This window comes from Heteronotia binoei, chromosome 6 (assembly GCF_032191835.1).
Source record: "Heteronotia binoei isolate CCM8104 ecotype False Entrance Well chromosome 6, APGP_CSIRO_Hbin_v1, whole genome shotgun sequence".
NCBI lineage: Eukaryota > Metazoa > Chordata > Lepidosauria > Squamata > Gekkonidae > Heteronotia > Heteronotia binoei.
In genome coordinates this window covers 43,204,898-43,225,296 of record NC_083228.1, presented here as the reverse complement: position 1 = coordinate 43,225,296, position 20,399 = coordinate 43,204,898, and the positions used below count along the sequence as shown (strand labels likewise).

At 38.8% G+C, this 20,399-nt stretch overlaps 1 protein-coding gene across 2 annotated transcripts in view; it reads left to right on the top strand.

Moving 5' to 3' along the window:
- INPP5A (inositol polyphosphate-5-phosphatase A) overlaps window positions 1-20,399 on the top strand; it is a 352,919-nt gene that overhangs the window by 316,452 nt on the left and 16,068 nt on the right. For both annotated transcript variants that reach the window (XM_060241377.1, XM_060241378.1), the window contains exon 12: window positions 549-622. In XM_060241377.1, coding sequence (XP_060097360.1) covers window positions 549-622 — 74 coding nt within the window. The remainder of the gene's footprint in view (window positions 1-548; window positions 623-20,399) is intronic.

Sequence of the window (20,399 nt, the reverse complement as noted above, 5' to 3'; positions counted from 1 at the left end):
GCTGTAACCAGCCTAAAGATGGAGAAAATTAATATGTCTCTCTGAGTATATATTGTCAGTTTATTATTATCTTGCTATAGATAACATGTTTCAAATGGTTAATCTGTGTTACCTTAGAAAATACAGTGAATGTCTTTTTAAGATCCTGATTAATCTTGAAAGGATGAGGATTCACACTTGTATAAGAGAAAATCTGCAAATGTTTGGAACATTCTAAGAGGTGTGTTCTTTAATGTATTTTTGCAGTGTTTCTCTAGTCTTTTCTAAGTGTCCTAGAAATGAACACATTCACAGTATTCTAAGCAAGCCTCACCAACCAAAATAATTTTTGTCTTTTAATTTAAAATTTCTAAATCACTGTTCCACAAAAAATGCCCAATAAATGCATACAAAAAAACAAAAAGCACTAGATAATACTATTTAATATAACACAATTTAAACCATGAAACCTATTGTGATATGAGTGTTGGAACTTAACATGTCTTTAACTCTTACTGCAGTTTTGAACAATGTAAACTTACTTTATTTCTGGGTTTTTTCCCCATTAGCTCTTGGAATTTGACAAAGAGCTGTCAGTCTTTAAAGACAAATTATATGAACTGGACATTTCATTTCCTCCCAGGTAAGATACGCATATCGCAGTTTATTTAATTAACATCCTTCGTCTAAGCAAACTTGGAAGTCTAGGCAATTTGTTTTAGGAGTAGAACACCAGGCATTATAATGGCACTGTAATGGGAAATGCTTACAGACATGGCCCCAATTCAGAGATTTTAGTAGAATTTAAGCATAACTTTTTGGCAAATGGGAACAGAATATGCATGTATGCTTTTTTATTATTACCATGATACTATTAATCTTAAAAAATGGTCACAGCTCTTCTTTCTGTAATGCTGCTTACTAGTAGTGGGGGGCGGGGGGGGGGGAGGTTAGTGGCATACTGCCTACTTCTTGCTATGAAATATGTACAGATTCCTGTCTTTGATACTCAACATATAGGACTGTGGTGTTTCTTGTTCTTAAGATAAAGCTTACTACTATCAGACTAGCTTAAAACGTTTTCCTGTTCAGCCTCAAATAGGTTCCTTGTCAAGGAGTTTAATAACAAAACTGAATGTTGTCAAATCTTTTAGAGTAACCTCTGGTACAATGGCAAAAATAATAGAAAAAGGAAAGAGGTTGGAGTAATACTCTTGCTCAGTCACAGTTCAGAGCTAACCGCAGGTGGATGCAACTGGAATAGTATTTTAGTTTTAGAGCTAAGAGGGATAGCCTAGGATTATCAAAATAGTCATATCATCTTAAGCACTTTGATCTACTAGGGATGGTAACTGGTGGAAATCCAGATCGTGTGGACATGATAACAGGTAACGTTGGGCAATGGCATTACATCACTTCTAGGAAAAACCCATATGTGCCATTATTGTGGTAATCTCTCATTATGTCTCACCAGCTAAATGAGATTACTATACTTGCCTCTAGTGAGTGTAGTAATATGCAAAGGAATATTATCTCTAACATGGTTAAGGCAGTAGATCAGAATATGGCATATCTCTGGAAGCCCATACACTTAATGATCTTGATTCCTGAACCATAGTTTGGCAGAAAGTCCTCACAGACAGATACACACAGACATACATTTCTTCCATTGTCCTTAAGCATACTTAAACTTCATATTAGCACCAAAGTTAACACTATCCAGGATTTCAAAATGATGTTCAATGTCTGCTTAGACTGAGTTAATCATAGAGAAAGCAGAGGCTAATGTAAGTTTTAGTCATAGTTTAAGTCAATGAGAAAGGGCAAGATGAATTGACATGGAGGGTGATGAGGAAGAATCCATGAGCCAGGAAGCATTTGGATAATAACTACAGTGTTCATGATGACCCTGAAGCAGGGGGAGGGCCTCCAAACCAGGGGATCCCCTGCCCCCACCTGAGGATTGTCAACCCTAGCTCTATTGCATGCCACATTGTTCTTTGAGGTTCCCTAACAGGATTGGCTTAGGGGATGGCACATGAGATGATAGAAAACAGGAGGAGGCAGGAAAGATCTGTTCTGCAAGCAAAGCTCTACCCCCTATTCTTTGGATCCAGAGCCCTAATTTTATACTTGTTACGTGTAAAAGGGAACCTATTTAATAATTGATATACATTGTGAAAATCAAATATTGGAGATATTTTAGAATACATGTTTGGAAGGAGAAGGATGTCAAATACTCAGAAGAAATGCTACTACTAAGGGATTTCTTGCACAGGAACTACATGGAATAGCTACAGATACCACAAACAAAAAGATTCTTTAGCAGACTTGGGGGGGAGGGGATGGAGAATGATAGAAAGACACTTCTGATGTGAGACTTATGCTTAATAGATTAAGATTTGAATTTAAAGAGAGAGTCTGTAAGACATTTCAAAGACCATATTAGAACTCAGATTTAAAACTAGTGTTAACATTAGCAAATATTTAACTATAAGAATTGAAGAGGAACCTTACTATCTCTAGTAACTTATATTTTGCAGTTTCTTTGTATAATCATATCTTCTGCAAAAGAAGATACTGTGATTTTATTCTGTGCTCTTTGATTTCCTGAAACAATGGGGATAATCTCTTGAGAATTTATTCTCTGAAAACATCATTGAAATGAAATACTCAAATCAGTGGCAGACTGGCCAGGGTGTCAGCTTGCTCAATGGCAAGTGGGCCCCTGGTGAAGTGGGCCCCCTTAAACATTAGGAAGTATGTTAATAATGTTAATGACCTTTTAGTAACTTGAAAATATAATAGAAGTTACAGTATTATTACTGTGATGCAACAAAAATTTATGTTGTATTACTATTTTAATAAAAAAATAATAATAAAGTCTATTTTGCAAAAGTCTTAATTATACCTTTTTCCCACTAATGTGTTTTTTTTTTAAATATTTTATTTACTTTTTATAAAAATTAAATGATAGCCTCATAGTTGTGGGTGGGCCCCCTTTGTCTCCTGGCAACCAGTATTTTCAGAGCCAGTCCGCCACTGTACTCAATAAACAAATAAAGCACCAGATGCCTTTGTAAAATAGCAGCAGTTCGAAAACAAAAGATCATTGGTGCAACCTAATAAGCACAACCTCTCTCCCCACACTTCAGTGAGAATTTCTCAAATCATACCACTGCATTCTGCAGTCACAAAGAAAATAAATACCTAAATAAAAGCATTATACACTTGTGGAGTGTCTATAACAAATCCTACTCCATAAAGAGCCAAAAAGTCTTACCTACAGTGCAGGTGATTTGTAAAATTCTCATTCAGTTTTGTTCTCCATATTTTTACTTTTGAGTTTCAAAAGAACAACTCCATAGATCACAAAGTGTAGTACCCTGTACAAAATAAATAATTTGATTACTTCATCACATGTCTAGGTCATGTGCCCAGTACATATGAGTGAATGACAACGTATTTATTGCCATCACAGACGAGCACAGAATTAAATACATTATCAGAAATGTTATGTGGAAAGTACATACATTATATTAAAATAAACAAATATGATTCATAAAATTAATACAGAGCTACCATAGACTCAAGCAGCTGCACAAAATCTGGCCACTTTATCCATGATTCCAAGGTTCATGGTCCAAGAGGAGAAAGGAAATGCATGATTCCTCTGATCTACTTGGAATTTTCAGGATAACAGGAGTAATGAAATCATGTCTAAGATTGCAATAAAAGGGTAATGCAATAAAACATGCAGACAGTTTCAACTTCCCCACTTGAACAGAGGCATTTACCTTCCTGGTACAATGAACCACGATGTCTCCTGTCCATGAGAGCAGAGTGTCAGACATTAAATCAGGCCAAAATGAAAGCAGATTGGCCAGATAAATAGCACAAACTTCTTGTCCCTGAAAAAATGAAATTTGTGGCAATGCTTAAATAGGGTTGTATTTTAGTATCCCAAAACCATTGTTTTAATTATGAATATAGCTTTTAAGTACTAGGAGAATTTACTTAATTTGGGGAAATTTCTCTGGAATTACTACCTGAAAAGCATCTATTATATGTCAGAGTTGCAGTAATTAATCCTATATATCCAAGCACAGGCTCAATATAGCACATATGGAGTGTGCATTTAAAAATATTAACCTTGTTCTGATTTCCTGGTGATTATGGAACAACTGGGCTTCCCTGAAATTTCTCCATATTCAGGTGCAGAGTTTAGAGCTCAGTGCCTAGTTTCATCGGGGTGTTTTCTGTAGGTTTAACACCAGTTTAAATACCTATTATATTTATGACATATTTTTAAATGGGGGTCATATGGTTTCTGAGGGTAATGCACAAATATTGGTAGGCATTCAGAATCTGAGGGGGGGATTCAGGATCTTTAGGCAGCTCCTTCTCCCCATTTGCAGTGACTTTTGATGTCAAGCAAAGGAGAGTTGCTTTATATTGTTCACCTGGTGGTGGTGGAAAGTGCCGTCAGGTCACAACTGACTCATGGTGACCCCACAGGGTTTTCAAGGCAAGAGACTGACACAGGTGGTTTGCTGTTGCCTGCCTCTGCATAGCAACCCAAATCAGGGCTATTCATGTTGTACTGAGGATAAAAATCCCAGATCCTAGATTTTTCCCATGGAATCTAAAAGTGACACACAGCAAATGGGAATAAAACCGCACATTAGTCTACGGTGCTTTTATGTCCTGATTTTTTGCTAGTTTATTGTGAGCTTGATTGCCACCTCAGATCCTTCCAGGGTCACCTCCCAGCTGAGGCTTTCTTTGAACTGCCCATTCCACTACAGTGCAGACCCTCTGTTTTTCAGTGACAGCTGCAGCATTCCCTGTCCACGCTGTCATAAATAAATTGGTGGGGCACTGGACATATGAAGCTGCCTTATACTGCATCAGGGAGAAAGTAAAAGGGCTGTACCAGTCACTAAGTGATAAAAATAAGGCCGATGGTGCAAGCAAAGTAAAAATTGTATTACTCAGCTAGAAATTCCCTATGTGTTTCACCAACAGGCTTCTTCAGGGGATCTGTTAGTCTTTCAGTGTTCCTTCAACAAGAGGACAAGATCAGTAGCCTGTTGGTGAAACTTGCAGAGAATTTTTAGCTGAGTAATAAAATATGATTTTTACTTTTCTTGCACCATCAGCCTTGGTCTTAATTTTTAATCTCTTTTACTGAATCAGACTGTTGGTCAGTATTGTCTGCTCAGTATTGGCTACTCAGACTAGCGGCTGTCCAAGGTCTCATGCAGAAGTCTTTCAAATCATCTTTTATCTGATTATTTTAAGTGAAGATTCCAGGGATTGAACCTGGGACCTTCTGAAGACAAAGCAAATGCTCAGCCACTGAACTACTGCCTGTCCCCAAACAATAATGGTATACAGGGAGATTAGTAATACACTGAAGGTTAAGAAGCCCCATTGTTCTATTGCCGTGTTGTTCTTTTTTTATTTTCTCATTGTCTTAAAAGTTTTATAGCCTCTTGGATAAATTGCGATACAGATTTTATATGATATGCCTTTCTCCTCCAGTCCCTGCAAGAATGCCAAAGCAATTGTTTTAAGTCAAAATGCTTCATTAAAAAAAACAACAGCCAGCCACTCCATTCAGAAAAAGTTAGCCTGTGAATGTCCTCACAGTTTAAAGCATAGAAGAAAGTTGCCTTCTTCCTTACTTACGTTTAGGCTTAAAGAATGTGATACAAGCTGTAAATTCATATCACTTACGCTCAAGAAGCCATCAGTCAGGTCAGGCCTGACAACTTTGAACACTGCACACCTTCGTGATGAATTTGGCTTTCCCGTGTTAGTGGAGGTCCAGGAGCCAGGAAGGCCTGACACGGCCGTGATGAAGTGCCAGCAGTCTGACAAGAAGAGTGAAGATGACTTGTTTAAATACAGGAGGCAGTAAATACGCTGAGACCAGAATAATAATAATAATAATAAAATTGAGGATGGCATGCCTAGACTTTTGTGAGGAGAACAGAAAAGAGGGTTGTGTTTCTGTGACTGATTCATAAAATCATCCTCACAGAGACCAGTTAGGGAATGGCAGGTTTGATTTGGCTGGGAGCTAATTTACAAAGTTTTAAATATCTTTTTAAAGCATCAAAATATTTCAGGAATGGCCTTTACTATAACTGATCATAATTTACCGTGGAAGATGTATAAGACAGGCATTATCCAGTCAGAGTTAAACACTGTTAAGGCCCATCAGCTGCAACTGGAAAGCATCTGCTTAACTATTTCCTGTGAAAACCAATGACACCTAAACAATTTTGACTTTGGGTGGTGCCCAATAGCTTTTCAAGCAGCTTAGCAGTTCAGAGTACTATACTGCAAAACGGCAGAAGCAGATAATGTTTTCAAATTTAGCAAAATTCCATCATTATTTATGACAGTGGGGAGGTCAAAGAGAGAGTCTACTCCTTGGCTTGATGTGCACAGAAAGGGTCAAGAATAAAACTTAGGAGGGAAAACTCTCAGGCTTATATGATCCATTCTTCTTTTCTCTTTCCCTCCTCCTTTCACAACTATCAGTCTAAACCCACTGATTTGCAGTAACTCTGTTTAGCATTTCACTGTAAATGTTTCTGCTTGACAGCATCTCATAGTTGTTGTTTTTCATGTGTGAACCATATTTCTACTTTGCAACACCAATATGTGGGCTCAGTATGTCCCAGTGCAGAGGGAAAGACTACTTTAAAAATGGTATATGGCTTTTGGTATGTTTTGCTAAGAAAGATCTTAAGAAAAAAAAAACCTTTTCTTCTCTTTCCTTAGAATTCTTCCTGTGCCTACAATAATAAATACTGTACTGATGAATGGCAATCTTGTTCTGGGGTGTTCACCATTTTTAGAAATAGCTGATAGCTGCAGTAAATCCCCTGAAAACTGTGCTAATACTGCAATATGTATTTTACATATCCAATATATTCTGCAATAATACTGCAATATGTATTATACATATCCAATATGTATTTTATCATTATTTGTTGCATATTTGTAAAGATTTCTCTCCCCCACACACCATGTCAAAAGCATGATTCTTTTTTTACTGTGTTTTCCCTGTCTTTACAATTGATAGTAAAATCGTTACTGGCATGTTTAGCTCTCATAAGAAAGAATGAAATTATTAGTCAGAAATTGGGTGTGTAGCTGAATGTCAATCCTCACTGATGCATTTTAATACTAGCATTTGGGGAGGAAAGGAATACAGGTAAATAACCTGCATTTAAAACTTCCATCATTTTTCTATTTATTATATTAGTGATTTGAAAGAGGAAGGAAAGGTGATGCTCTAGTACCCAGTGAGACAAGAGGATGGATTCTCTTATAGTGTAAAAACTAGTTAAGCAACCAGAAGCAGAGAATGGGAATAAATGGACAGGTCTTTCAATGGAGAGAAGTGAGCAATGGGTCCTACAAGGATCAGTATTGGAACTGATGATGTTTAATTTGTTTATAAATTATTTGGAATAAAATGTGAGCACTGTAGTTACTTTGTTTGTAGACACTGAAAATCAAAGTGGAGTGTAAAGAGCTCCAACAGGATTTTTCTATACTGGGTGATAGGGCAACAATATAGAAATGGAAGTTCAGCATTGATAAACTCAAGGTGATGCACACTGGAACAAAAAACCCTAACTTTAAATGTATACTGATGGGATCTGAATTGGCCAGCGTTTACAAGAAAAAAAGAGATTTTGCGGGGGGGGGGGGGGCGGTCATAGTGGATGGTTGATGAAAATGTCTACTCAGTGTGTGGCAGTGATGGAAAAAAGACAAACTCCCTACTGAAAAGGAATTGAATATAAAGCTGTCAATATTGTAATGACCTTGTATAGATCTATGGTATGGCCTCTGGAATATTCTTTATAGGTCTAGTTGCCATATCTCAAAAAAGCTGGAAAAAGTGCAGAAAATGGCAACCAAGACAATTTAACGAGTTTGAGCACTTTTCCTATGAGAAAAAGGCAAAGAGCCAGTGATTTTTCAGTACAGAAAAAAGGTAACTAAGAGGGAACATGACAATGTTTATAGAATTCTGCATGGCATGTAGAAGGTAGATTTGGAGAGAGGTTTTTTCTCCCTCTCCCACAGTACTAGAAATCAAGGGCACCCAATGAAATTGATGGGCAATAGACTCACAACAGGAAAAAAGGAAGTACTTCTTTACTCAATGAGTAATTAGTGGAATTCACTGCCAGTGGAAATTGTGATGACCGCTAGCAAAGACAACTTCCAAAGACTTAAAAAGGTAAAGATAGTCTCCTGTGCAAGCACTAGTCATTTTCGATGCTGGGGTGACATTGCTTTCACGACGTTTTTGCGGCAGACTTTTTTAAGGGGTGTTTTGCCATTGCCTTCCCCAGTCATCTACACTTTCCCCCCAGCAAGCTGGGTACTCATTTTACCAACCTCAGAAGGATGGAAGGCTGAGTCAACCTGGAGCTGGCTACCTGAACCAGCTTCTGCTGGGATCGAACTCAGGTCGTGAGCAGAGGGCTCCGATTGCAGTACTGCAGCATTACCACTCTGCACCACAGGGCTCTTCTCCAAAGACTTAGCAAACAGATTAATGAAGGAAATATCCTTTATTAGTGGCTGCTTGTTTAATGGAGACAATAAACCTCTGAATACCAGTGCTAGAAGGCAATACCAGATGAAGGGCTTGGCCTACGTGCCTTATTTGTTGGCCTCTAGAGGATCAGATTGTGTGAAACAGTATTCTGGACGAGATGGACATCTAGTCTGATCCAGCAGGGCATTTATATAGTATAGGGATTAATGTTACATTACTGTTATTCTCAAAGACAACTGCAACATGTTTTTTATGTTTTCATGTCAATTTTTTGTTTGTTACTTAAACTGATGCAAATCTGTTGGATATTTGTTTGTATCTAAATATCTGTAGTTTCTACTAAAAACACAGTTGCAGTGACAGAAAAGTAGGAAGACTCTTCTCTTGTACTAGAATATTTGGCAAGTCTAGCTAGGCATAACCTTGATATGCAGCTGTCTCTTCACTGTTTGGTAACAAACCAAAAACTGACATCCTTCTCAGGAAGTTAACATCAAACTAGTACACTACACAAATCTGTGAAACTGAAAGAGTAACTTGGTTGTGGCAGATTTTTTAAGCTGTCAGTTCACTGAACGAAATAATTGTTTGTAAAGAAACCCGTTTTTAAAAAAACATGCCTGACGTTTTAATTGAACAAGCCAGAAAATTCTGAATTTTCTTTCAAAAGTGACCTTTTTATTTCAGGATTGCATGTGGGTATAAAATGTGTTGCAGAACTGAATGAGCATAATATCCTGCAGTAGAAAGAGAGAGAGAAAAAACTGTGCTCGTCAAATGGAGTTTTAAAAGGGAAAATGTGAAACTAAAGTCAAAGACTTACCAATTCTATTGAAATGAATAGGTCTTGGAAAATGCTTAGTTTTTACCATGTTATTGATGTATGTGACAACTTTTATGATTTCTGTAAATACTATCCTTTGAAAATAATTCTGCTTCGTTTAAAAAAAGAGATCACTGTATATTCATGTTTGGCTTTTAATAGAAGCCATGCTTTTTATAGTAATATGATATTAATCACTTTTTTTCTCTATAGCACAGTAATTTGAAATTGTAGGTAATTTGTAGTTGTCTTGTCAACAGTTCTTAAAGCAACGTTTCATGGTTATTAATATGCAAGTGTAACTACTTTAAATTAGCACACACAGAGAGCCCTAAGGTCATTAGCGTCTAATGATGCAAGATCCATAAAACCTTTAAAATAAATCCTGAACTTTCTAACATTTCAGGTTCCAGGAGAATGTATGATTATTTCATCATAGCAGTGAAAACACAACTGCTGTTATACAACACAAAGTGTTGGTTTGCCAGTTACTTGATGATACGGAAAATATTGACATGGCTGAAGATGAATCCTCACATCAGATGCAATTATTTTTTCATTCTCAACTAATCTGAGTTCAATCAAAATTCAATAAATTTTGAATTTATACAAACATAAGGCCCAAATTTAGATTGACTCAGGAATGCACTTTTTCTAAAGATTGCCAATGCCTCACAGTATAAGTAGAAAGCAGATTGTTAAATGTATACCCTAGTCAATGAAGCTATTTCACTACATGTATATGTATAGAAATCCAAAATTTAGAATTGCCTGTGAACATTCCCTTTGTTTAGAAAGCAGAGGGACAAATGCCAATTGCTCATTAGCAATCAGCTTACAGAATTCTGGACGCTAGCCTTTCATTTCACCACTTAAACCCATTCCACTTGAGTGTGTCAACTTTCTTGCAAGCTCTTCCACAATTACTCATTATTTCAAAGCATGGTGTTCTTGTTTTATATCTCAAAATACACAGTGTCTTTTATTAACAAAAAGGGGAGAGAAAGAATATGCAGCAAGGTGAACAAAACAGCTCTTCTGCTTTTACTGCTGTTTTCTTGGATTGCGGTATTCTGCCTTCAATCTTCAGAGTGCCCTTCCCACACTGACTTATCTGCCAAGGAAATTCTACAAATGGTGTAGGGTTGCCAAGTCTTACCTTGGCTCTGGTGGGGGATGAATTTCACATGTGCAAAGCACACAAGGTATGATGACATCACCTGGAAGTGATGTCATCATGCTGGGCACATCATGCAGGGGATGCTCTAGCATTCAGGGTAACAATTCTATGGTACCATTTTAACCTGAATGCTAGAGCATCCCTGGCATGATGTGTCCAGTGTGATGACCGATGATGTCACTTCTGGGTGATGTCATCATGCTGGGCATGTCACATGACAATGGAGCTCTTTGAGGGTGGGGATCCCCTGGTGCCCCAGTCCATGCCAGTGGGTTGGGAGCCTCCAAACTGGGGGGGGGAACCCACTCCTGGCAAGAGCTTGGCAGCCCTAAAATGGGGGAGGACTCTTAGCCATACTTCTGGCTGCACTGAGTTCATACTGAACACTGATGAGGGTGTCTTCCACACAGAGAGTGGTTTTTATGGTTTCCCTGTTGCTGGTGAGGCAGCAGGTTAAGGGTAACAACAACAGGACTTCTGTGTGGCTTTTCCTTGCAGTTTCCCTTTCCCAGTCCCCCAGAAGTGGCCACCTTTCTCTGCTGGACTACCAGGGCTTTGGCAGTATATTCTTTTTTTAAAAAAAACTGGCACTAGAATCTCATTGCTGTTGTAACAATAGGTGTAGCAAGTTCTCTGAATTCCCAATTTTCATTTTTTAAAAATTAAGTCTGTAGCCCTTTCACTTGCAAATATGTCTTTTTCCTTTCCTGCTACATCTGTTGTTAAAAAGAGTATCCTATTAAAAATGGTATTCTAGTTCTGATTTAAAAAAATAAAAAAAACCCATCTGATGTCAGAGGGGGAAATGGCTGCCATGGGGACAGGGTCAGGAAAAAGGACTACCACATGCTTGTAAAACCTGAATTTTCCCATCCATACACCAGCCATCTAGGCTTTACCATGGACTTTCCCAGAATGTCAGAGCAAAGCAAGTGTGAGAAAGATCAGAAAAAAGCTGGGAAAACCCTTGGAGGTGCATGTACCCCAATGTGGTGGGGAAGCAGGAAAAAAACTCACTTCCCAAAAGCATTGAGCTCAGGGCAGATAACCCATGTAGAAATGACCCAGAGTTTTTGGGCTTCTAGACATGACATGTAAAATGAGTTTAACACTTTATATGGGAGGTCCCTGATTAGACTGACATTTTGTATATATATATATAATGTATGTATGTATGTATAAAAGCACCTGTATTTTACCTCTTTTTTATCTGTCTCCCCCAGTTACTTTTTAACATTAAAGCAATATGGTGGCAGACTGAACAATGCATCTCACTTGAATAGTGCAGTCCAGCTCAGAGTATCTCCCAGCATCCTTGTCTAGCAGCAGAAATACAAAGCGGTGTTGTTTTGTACCTTTGCGATTCCAGAGTTCACTGTTAAATCAGTACAGAAGTCAATTGAACTCCCCCCCCTTTTTTTTTTCTTATATCCAGAGGTGCATTAATTGGTACAGAAATTGGACAACCTGTTCTGCAGCCGTTTCCTGTCACCTCCATGTACTCCCCCCATTCCCTTGTGGCTATTTATTAGGGAGAGACCTGGCTCAGCTTTCCAACTACTTGAAAAATCCTCTCTATAACATTGCCATAAGTTCTTGTTTTCCAGAAATAGTTTACAGTGTAGTTCTGGAGATACTTTTATTTTAAGCATGCTTTGGTGTGTTTTTTTTTTCCCTTTCCTATTGTATTAGCCATGATGGGCTGTCTCCAATGTTTTTAAACTATGTAGGTTCTATCAGTTGCTTGACACTCTGACATAAAGCAAACAGCAATCTCAGTTTGTGCTGGAAATAGGTCTTTGGTAGACTGTAATCACTAGGAGAAGGGGGTAGGTGCGAAAAACGAAATAAGGACATTGTGGTTAGCCATGATACAGGTGGGCAATTGTTAACTTTATCACCTCTCTCCATTAATTATTATAATTATTCTTGTAACTGTTGTGTGGCAGAGATAGCAACTGACTTACTAGGGGTTCACACCCACGTACAAGGTTTGCTTTCAGATAAGTGTGCATGCACAGTAATCTCATGTATTAATCATTCTCTTAAAGTGACCTGTTCTTGTTTGTCGTTGCATTAGGCTGTCATGTAATTTACTGGTTGGACATATGTTCGTGTCTCAGATATCCTCTCTTCTCTGTGATTTTTCCCTCCTTCTCTTTTCAGCAGACCCTCCATGCTGATAGTTTGTTAGCTTTGACACCTCTAGACAAGAATGACAGGTCAAATCTCATTCATAGCTAGGAGATTTTTCTTCTAGATTTCTCACCAGCTTCTAGTAACATATTCCTCCAGGATGCAGTTTAATCTACAAGTCTTGCTTATTTTCCTGCCTTTGATTTTCTCTTATGACCTTTCTCCCCCAAGGAGTTTTGGCCTTGTAGTGCTCACACAAGAACACTTCCCCTCCCCTTCTCTTTCTGTGCTGCACTGAGCAATGCATAGCAAGGTCATTTTAAAATACAGCAATTTCTCCTTTCTCTCTTTGTAGACTAAAATGCTTTTACTTTTCTCACTGACTTCCACAAACTCAAGAAAACTATTTTTATTCTCAAGTGTTGTTACCGCTCTAACGTGGGGCTAAGCAACATATTTTTGCTTCTTCCTTGGTGGCAACCAAAACTCTTTCCTCTTTGTTTCATGTGTTCTACACATTATGTAGAACACTCATGGCCATTTACTTTAATCTTTAATAGCAGTAATGGGGGCAGTTTCCAGTGAAATCTCCCCATACACTCTGCCTCTGTTTGCTGAATAGTAATCAAGGGCTGGAGCCACTATTAGAAGGGGAGAGACTGGTACCCTTGTGTTTGCTGTCCTTTTCCCCTATTGGGGATAACAGCAGGAGTGGCGGAATATGGAGATAAATTATTAAAACTTCACTGTTGTAGTCTTAGTCAAAATTCTCCCCCTACTGCAACCATAGCTAAAATAAATGTAGGGAGATTTCCCACATGACATGGGAGCCACCTTGAGTCTAAAGGACAGGTAAAGTATAAATATTTTAATTATTGATAAATAAATAAACTGTAGATTACCCTGCTCTTGTATCAGGTCTACACATTGCCTTATCTGTGCCACTTCCCCGTGGTGCCAATTGTGATGTTCAGCACTGATAACCAGTGTTCCCTCTAAGCTGAGTTAGTGTGAGCTAGCTCACAGATTTTTATCCTCCAGCTCATACATTTTTGTCTTAGCTCAGGAAGAATGGCCCCAGAGCACACTAATTTATGCAGTAGCTCACGACGTTAATGCCAGTAGCTCACAAAGTAGAATTTTTGCTCACAAGACTCTGCAGTTTAGAGGAAACATTGCTGATAACCACTGTGCTGCTTCCCAAAATATAGAGCTTTTCCTTGCCGCTGTTCCTTGTGTGTCCTTTAGGATTCACAGTTGGTGAGAGAACTCTCCATATCATAAGGGAAAGTCTTGTGATAACCAGCTCTAGATATTATAATAGAGAGTTGGAAAACTGGTGATAAGAAAAGGGCTGAAGCATGGTTAAGATAATGAGTTGGTTTTATGCTAAATTTTCCATCGACAAATATGAACATTCCTGCCTTCTCCCTCCCGCTGCAGCCCACTGATCACCACAAAATCTCGTTCCTAGGGAATAGGCACCCTGAGGAATGACATCAAGGGGAAATTGGCATAAATTTCCAATTTAGTTTTGATCCATCCAAATATATAAACTGTGCAGTCTTACCACAGTGTTGACTTGGTGAAGTGTTTATTTCCCAGCATGGAAAAGATAAGAAACCTTCTTACTGTATTGGTATACTTAGAGTTAATGGAGATCTTGACTTCATTTGAAGAACTGGTCTTGGCCATTCTTTTAATATCTTTGAAATCAGAGCAGGTTGAACTATTGAGAACACGGCATATTAAGTTGCATTGCATATTTCTCACATTTATCTGATCATGGTCATATAACCCTTTGCTGCAACAGGGTCTATTATCTGTCACCTTCTTTCTTCAGATTTGGCATGGCTATACCAATTACTGTTCTTCCCACACACTTTAAAAGGTTAAATATGCTATAAGAGGACCCAATAAGGCATTATTGACATTCAAATGCATTGAGTTTGACATTATCACCCAGACTATTCATGGGTTAGCGATGGGCATGTTTTATAATCAATAAAAACAGATTTTATGTGCTGAGAACATGACCGGGGAGGAGGGGTAGAGAGAATAGCCACCTTTTATTTTGTGATGAAGAAAAGGATCTTGTTTGCCTTTGGAAGCATTCCATTGCATCCATCCTGCCCAGGCAGCCAGTGTAACAAAACATAATTATGAAAGAACATCACAAACACTGTTATTTTTTGCAATGTAATAACAATTTGAACAAAGTGGATTCACTAAGTCATGCAAATATATGTCCTAAGTGAATCTATAAAAACTACTTGAAAAAACTGGATTGTGTGTGATGTTACCCTTTTTTGCTTTGGGTTCTAGTGGTGTTATGAGTAAGGAACTATTTACCCTTTTACCCTTTGCTTAGTTGACACATACACACACCTCTCTTTTATTGTGACCTTTGACACTGATTGTTAGCTTGGTCGCCATGGAGTTATTCTAGTATTTGCAAGCTGCAGCTGTTTAACACATTATACTTTAACTCCTATGTTTGCAGGCCTTGTTTACCCTACTGATTTTCTTAAATAAGAAACACATCATGAACAGTTAGCTAACAGAGTGTCATAAAGGGTTATTAGTGTTTTCCTACATGCAAAGTGGCTAATTTAATCCTGATGGCAACATATCTGACCTATAGCTAAAACTCAGCTACCCAGTGCATAAAATGATTACAAGAGGAAAGCTGATAATTTATGATCATTTGCCAAACAGAGATGTCTTTAATGAACTAAGTTGATTGCGCTTACAGAATATGAATCTCTGTTTTGCTTTCGGGCAACCGAAGAAATGGTAAATTAATTAGTGCTCTAATCTATGGGAAGTAACTAGTGGAAGTCTAGCACATTGCTTGAGCAGCCAGCTATACTGACTCTTTAAAAGCTTTTTTTTCGCATTGGCTGGTTGATAATTTCTGATGAAGTATTAATAAGCAAGCTGGCTCACATAAAGCATAATAAGAGCCTGAATATTTAAAAAAATGCAATATGAGCACCATGCCACTCAGCTTGGTAGTTTATGGTCTATGTATTCTATAGACTACAAGAATTACTGTGAGACTGAGAATCTTTTAGTTTTGTAAAATACGTTTTTAGCCATCATTGTGGAGGAATAAGGTTGCCAGGTCCTACTTTGCTCAGTGGAGGAATCCAGGAGCGAGAGGTGGCCGCATCACTAGGAGCTCCTGCTAGGGGAGGGACGATGGCTCAGTGGTAGAGCATCTGCTTGGGAAGCAGAAGGTCCCAGGTTCAATCCCCGGCATCTCCAACTAAAAAGGGTCCAGGCAAATAGGTGTGAAAAACCTCAGCTTGAGACCCTGGAGAGCCGCTGCCAGTCTGAGTAGACAATACTGACTTTGATGGACCGAGGGTCTGATTCAGTATAAGGCAGTTTCATATGTTCATATGTTTCATATGCCAACATTGCGTGCGACACTCTAGGTTCTGGGCTACAAAAAACAGAGTGTCATTGTTTGATGTCCCCAGCACAATGATGTCACTTCTGAGCAACACATTGCTTGATGACATTCCAGTTGGGGGATGGGGTTTCCCCCACCAGCCAGCTTCAGGCCCATGGATTGGAGCCCCATGGGCTGGGGGGACCCCCTGCCCAGACCAGAGGCCTGGCAACCCTATGGGGGAATCATCTAAGCTGCATTCAAATGTTGTGGATAAAATTATGCTTCTTCATGACAAGAACAAACCTGAGGAATATAATAGTGCATGCAAACACCTTCCCATGCATGCCATGCACAACGGAAGACTTCCTGAAGTCTTAATTCTAGCTCCAGTTTGGAATGGTGCCTGTATAAATTGAAATTGGTAAATATTTCTTCCCATAAAAACCAGGATTCTAAACCAGGGCTAAACAGATTTGAATTCCAGATTCTGAAGAAGAAGCAAACTCCAATTTCCTTCTGGTTTACTTTCCCAGCACCCCAGCATTTTTGAAGGGATCTTTTACCTGGACAATGGGAGGGGGGAGAATTTCTCTCTAACCCTTTTTTCCTTTGCAGCAAATGTGATTGTTCATTTTAAATAATACATCACCATCATAATAATGAAATTATAATATTATCTTAATGAAAAAGTTGCTTAAGATATGTTCAGGTATCATGAAGAAACAGAAAGTAACTAATTAAGCACCATAATGAGTCAAGAGCCAATTTAAGTTAAGAGATAGTGAGAATTTAAAGGAGAGGCCTTGACCTGGATGGGCCAGTCTAGCCTGATCTTATCAGATCTCTGAAGCTAAGCAGGGTTGGCTCTAGTTAGCATTTGGATGGAAGACTACCAAGGATCCTTATGCAGAGTCAGGCAATGGCAAACCACCTCTGAATGTCTCTTGCCTTGAAGACCCAACATAAGTTCACTGTGACTTGACAGCACTTTACAGCACATGCTCCCCTCCTTCCATCTATCTGAGGTCCAGGTTGGATAATACCTGGAAATTGGGGGGACGGAGCCTGAGGAGGGTGGAGTTCGGGGTATAATGCCATAGGGTGCAGTTTCCAAAGTGGCCACTTTCTCTAGATGAAGATCTGTTGTAATAGCGGGAGATCTATACCAGTTATGTTTAGAGAAGAATTGGAGCATTGGACTCTGTTTTCACGGCTTTTCTTATCACATTCCCACCCCTTTCTTCAAAACAAGAACTCTCATAGTAAATCTGAACTAATGGGACTTGGATGTGATACCATTGCACTTTTGTAATATTTATTGCACAAGGTTTCTATGTTTTTTATATGAATAGAAATTAATTGAGGCTGGTTTATTGTGGATGCTTTAGTGCTTTTTTTCCTACTACCTGGAGGTTGGCAGCCGTACTTCTATCCTAAAGATGTTTCTGAGTCCTAATAGAGAGAACCTTTGTCTGCAGCGCTAAAACACTTTCTGGGGATAAGCATCATAGAAAAAAAAATGGGGCTTATTTCTGAGTAGGCCTGTTATGTTTGCTCTCTTAGTACCAATATTCACTTCTATATTATACTCATCAATGTTTTGTTTTAAGTACATTATGGCAAATATGCTTGCATAAATCCTACCAAAAGCAGTTTATTCATACAAAAGTCATGGAGTTTTTGATAATGGGTGAAAGTCACCTTCCAGTAAAGTCAATAGCAACGCTCCCGTGGATTTTAATTGAGCTGTTTTAAACCTTTGGTCACAATCCAAACTGATGTGTGCATAGAAATCAAGAATTCCCAAAGGACACACTGATGATTCCCCAGCAAATAGTTCCCAGTTTTGAAGCCCCTTGAATGTTCTCATCATTGGAAAAATTAGGGGCAATTCACTATCCATGTTTTGCAAGGGATGTAAAATTTCAGTTCAGTTTATGATTTGCTGAGTTCTGTGTCATGTTTGGAGTTTATTTTATTGACTGCTTTAATCTAACTGCACTTCTATTTTTTGTAAGCCATTCTAAGCAGCCTGGGAGACAAGTGTACAGCTATTTTCAGGAAATAACTGATGAAATTGAGTAGTTCTTACTAGATTGGGGAAAACATATTATTTTCTTGTAACTTAAAAAAAAAAAAAGCCCTCATCCCATGCTTTTGAAAATCTAGAGTAAGCAATATCAGGGCTTTGGGTCATCCATATTGTACAAACTGAGCAGAAATAATTTGCCACAGAATAAAAATGCATTTATTAAACAATAATCTCTAACTCATTATGTTGTAAAAGCTACATTGGATTTACAGCCTTGGGGGGGGGGGTTCAAAAGTGAGGTGTAAATATTGGCTTGGATTGAAGGACTTCCTCTAGTGTAGCGCAGTTTTCACACCCACTCTCTCTTGCAGCAGCCTAAATCCCTCATGAAATTCTGTTCCTAGTGGTGCCCTGTCTCCAGGAACAGGATTGCAGGGAGCATTTGGGACTGCAGTGGCAGGGGGGAGGGGGGAAATTATACTCCATGAGCAGAAATCCTGGCACTGGCAGAAAGAGCTACTCTGGATCTATTTTTAACAGAACTATGTTGGCACAGAGTGGTAAGCTTAAGTACTGCAGTCCAAGCTCTGCTCATGACCTGAGTTCAATCCCGGCAGAAGCTGGGTTCAGGTAGCTGGCTCAAGGTTGACTCAGCCTTCCATCCTTCCGAGGTCGGTAAAACGAGTACTCAGCTTGCTTGGGGGTAAAGTGTTGATGACTGAGGAAAGCAATGGCAAACCACCCCATAAAAAGTCTGCCATGAAAACGCTGTGATGCGACGTCACCTCAGAGTCGGAAACAACTGGTGCTTGCACAGGGGACTACCTTTACCTTTCAAGTATAATTAAAACTTTTTTTTTACTATCTGAAAAATAGGATTCTAAATCTAATAGTTTGATAACATCCACATTTTTTGGAAACATTGCTTACAGATTTTCTGATGCTAAGACAGAATGCTGTTTTTTAAACTAATCTTGTCTGCAGGCTTTGTGGCTTGGATCTAGCAGAAGTGGGACCTGCCTCCACACTTCTGCTATCCTCTGTGTCCCCAAAAAGCCATGCCTAAAGGTTAGGAGATCCTCAGAAACTATGTGGGATATAACTTACATGGCTGCAGAGTGAAAGGGAAATAGGAAGGAATCTCTACCACTACCCTGTCCCGTTCATGTAAGCAGAAGTCCCTTAACTGTCACATAAGAGCACATTTGGATCCAAGACAATTTAAAAAACAAACAAACAGTCAGCTGCTTAGTGCAAGCACACCAGCACTGCTTCTGTCTAAACTCAATCAATTGGGGTTAGAGGTAGATGATTTTTCTACCTCTGAAGAGTCATATATCTTCAGATGTATTAAACTGAGACTGTGGGAATTGGAGGAAACGAAATTACGGCCAACTCTCCCTTATACTTGCTCTCCAGCTTCCTTAGGTCTTTATGCTTTTTGTGGCAAAATGCCCAATTATCTATCAGACCTAACCACTCCAAGTCATCGCAGGGCATTTATGTTGGCCAGACTAAACGCGTTTCCCTCCAAAGTTTTACAAGGGAGATATCAGCGAGTCCCTTTAGCCGACAGACTTTGCTCCTGTGGAGCGAATACCCCTGACTCAATCCAGCATATATTGCTTGATTGTTCTTTTTACCATAACCTCCGTAAAGATTTATTTGGCAAGCTTTCTTTCTCTCCAGATTTGTCTATTCTGCCACCCTGTTATTATTTATTGAGTGATACTGAGGGGGTGGTTAGTGAGGCTGTGGCAAAATTTCTGGCTGACATCCTTAAATTTAATTCTGACCATGTTTGAATGTATCTGTAAGCTCGGTTTTATTTTGATTTTATCTCCAATGTTTAAATTTTTATATTCTGTGTATTTTTATCTGAATCTATTATGCCATTAAAGGTTTGGTATGGTATGGTATGGTATGGTATGGTATGGTATGGTATGCTGAATTTTACAGATAGTGTTTGACAGAAAAAACAGGAACTCTCAAACCTCTGTGATTATGTCTGAGACATGCCTTCATACATATAGTGCAATAAAAGCAAAGGCAATTGGATATCTGTTAGGAGAATGGTTATTCTGTTAGGAGCTCCCCTCATGAAGGTGGACATATTTTATGGAAGGTTAAATTTGATTTTATCGCCAACTTCACTTGTGTGCTAACACTTGCCATCTGGTTTATGATGTCAGGAGACCGAAAAGAGATTAATTCACAATTTCGTAGAAGGTTACTCAGGCTCTTTTT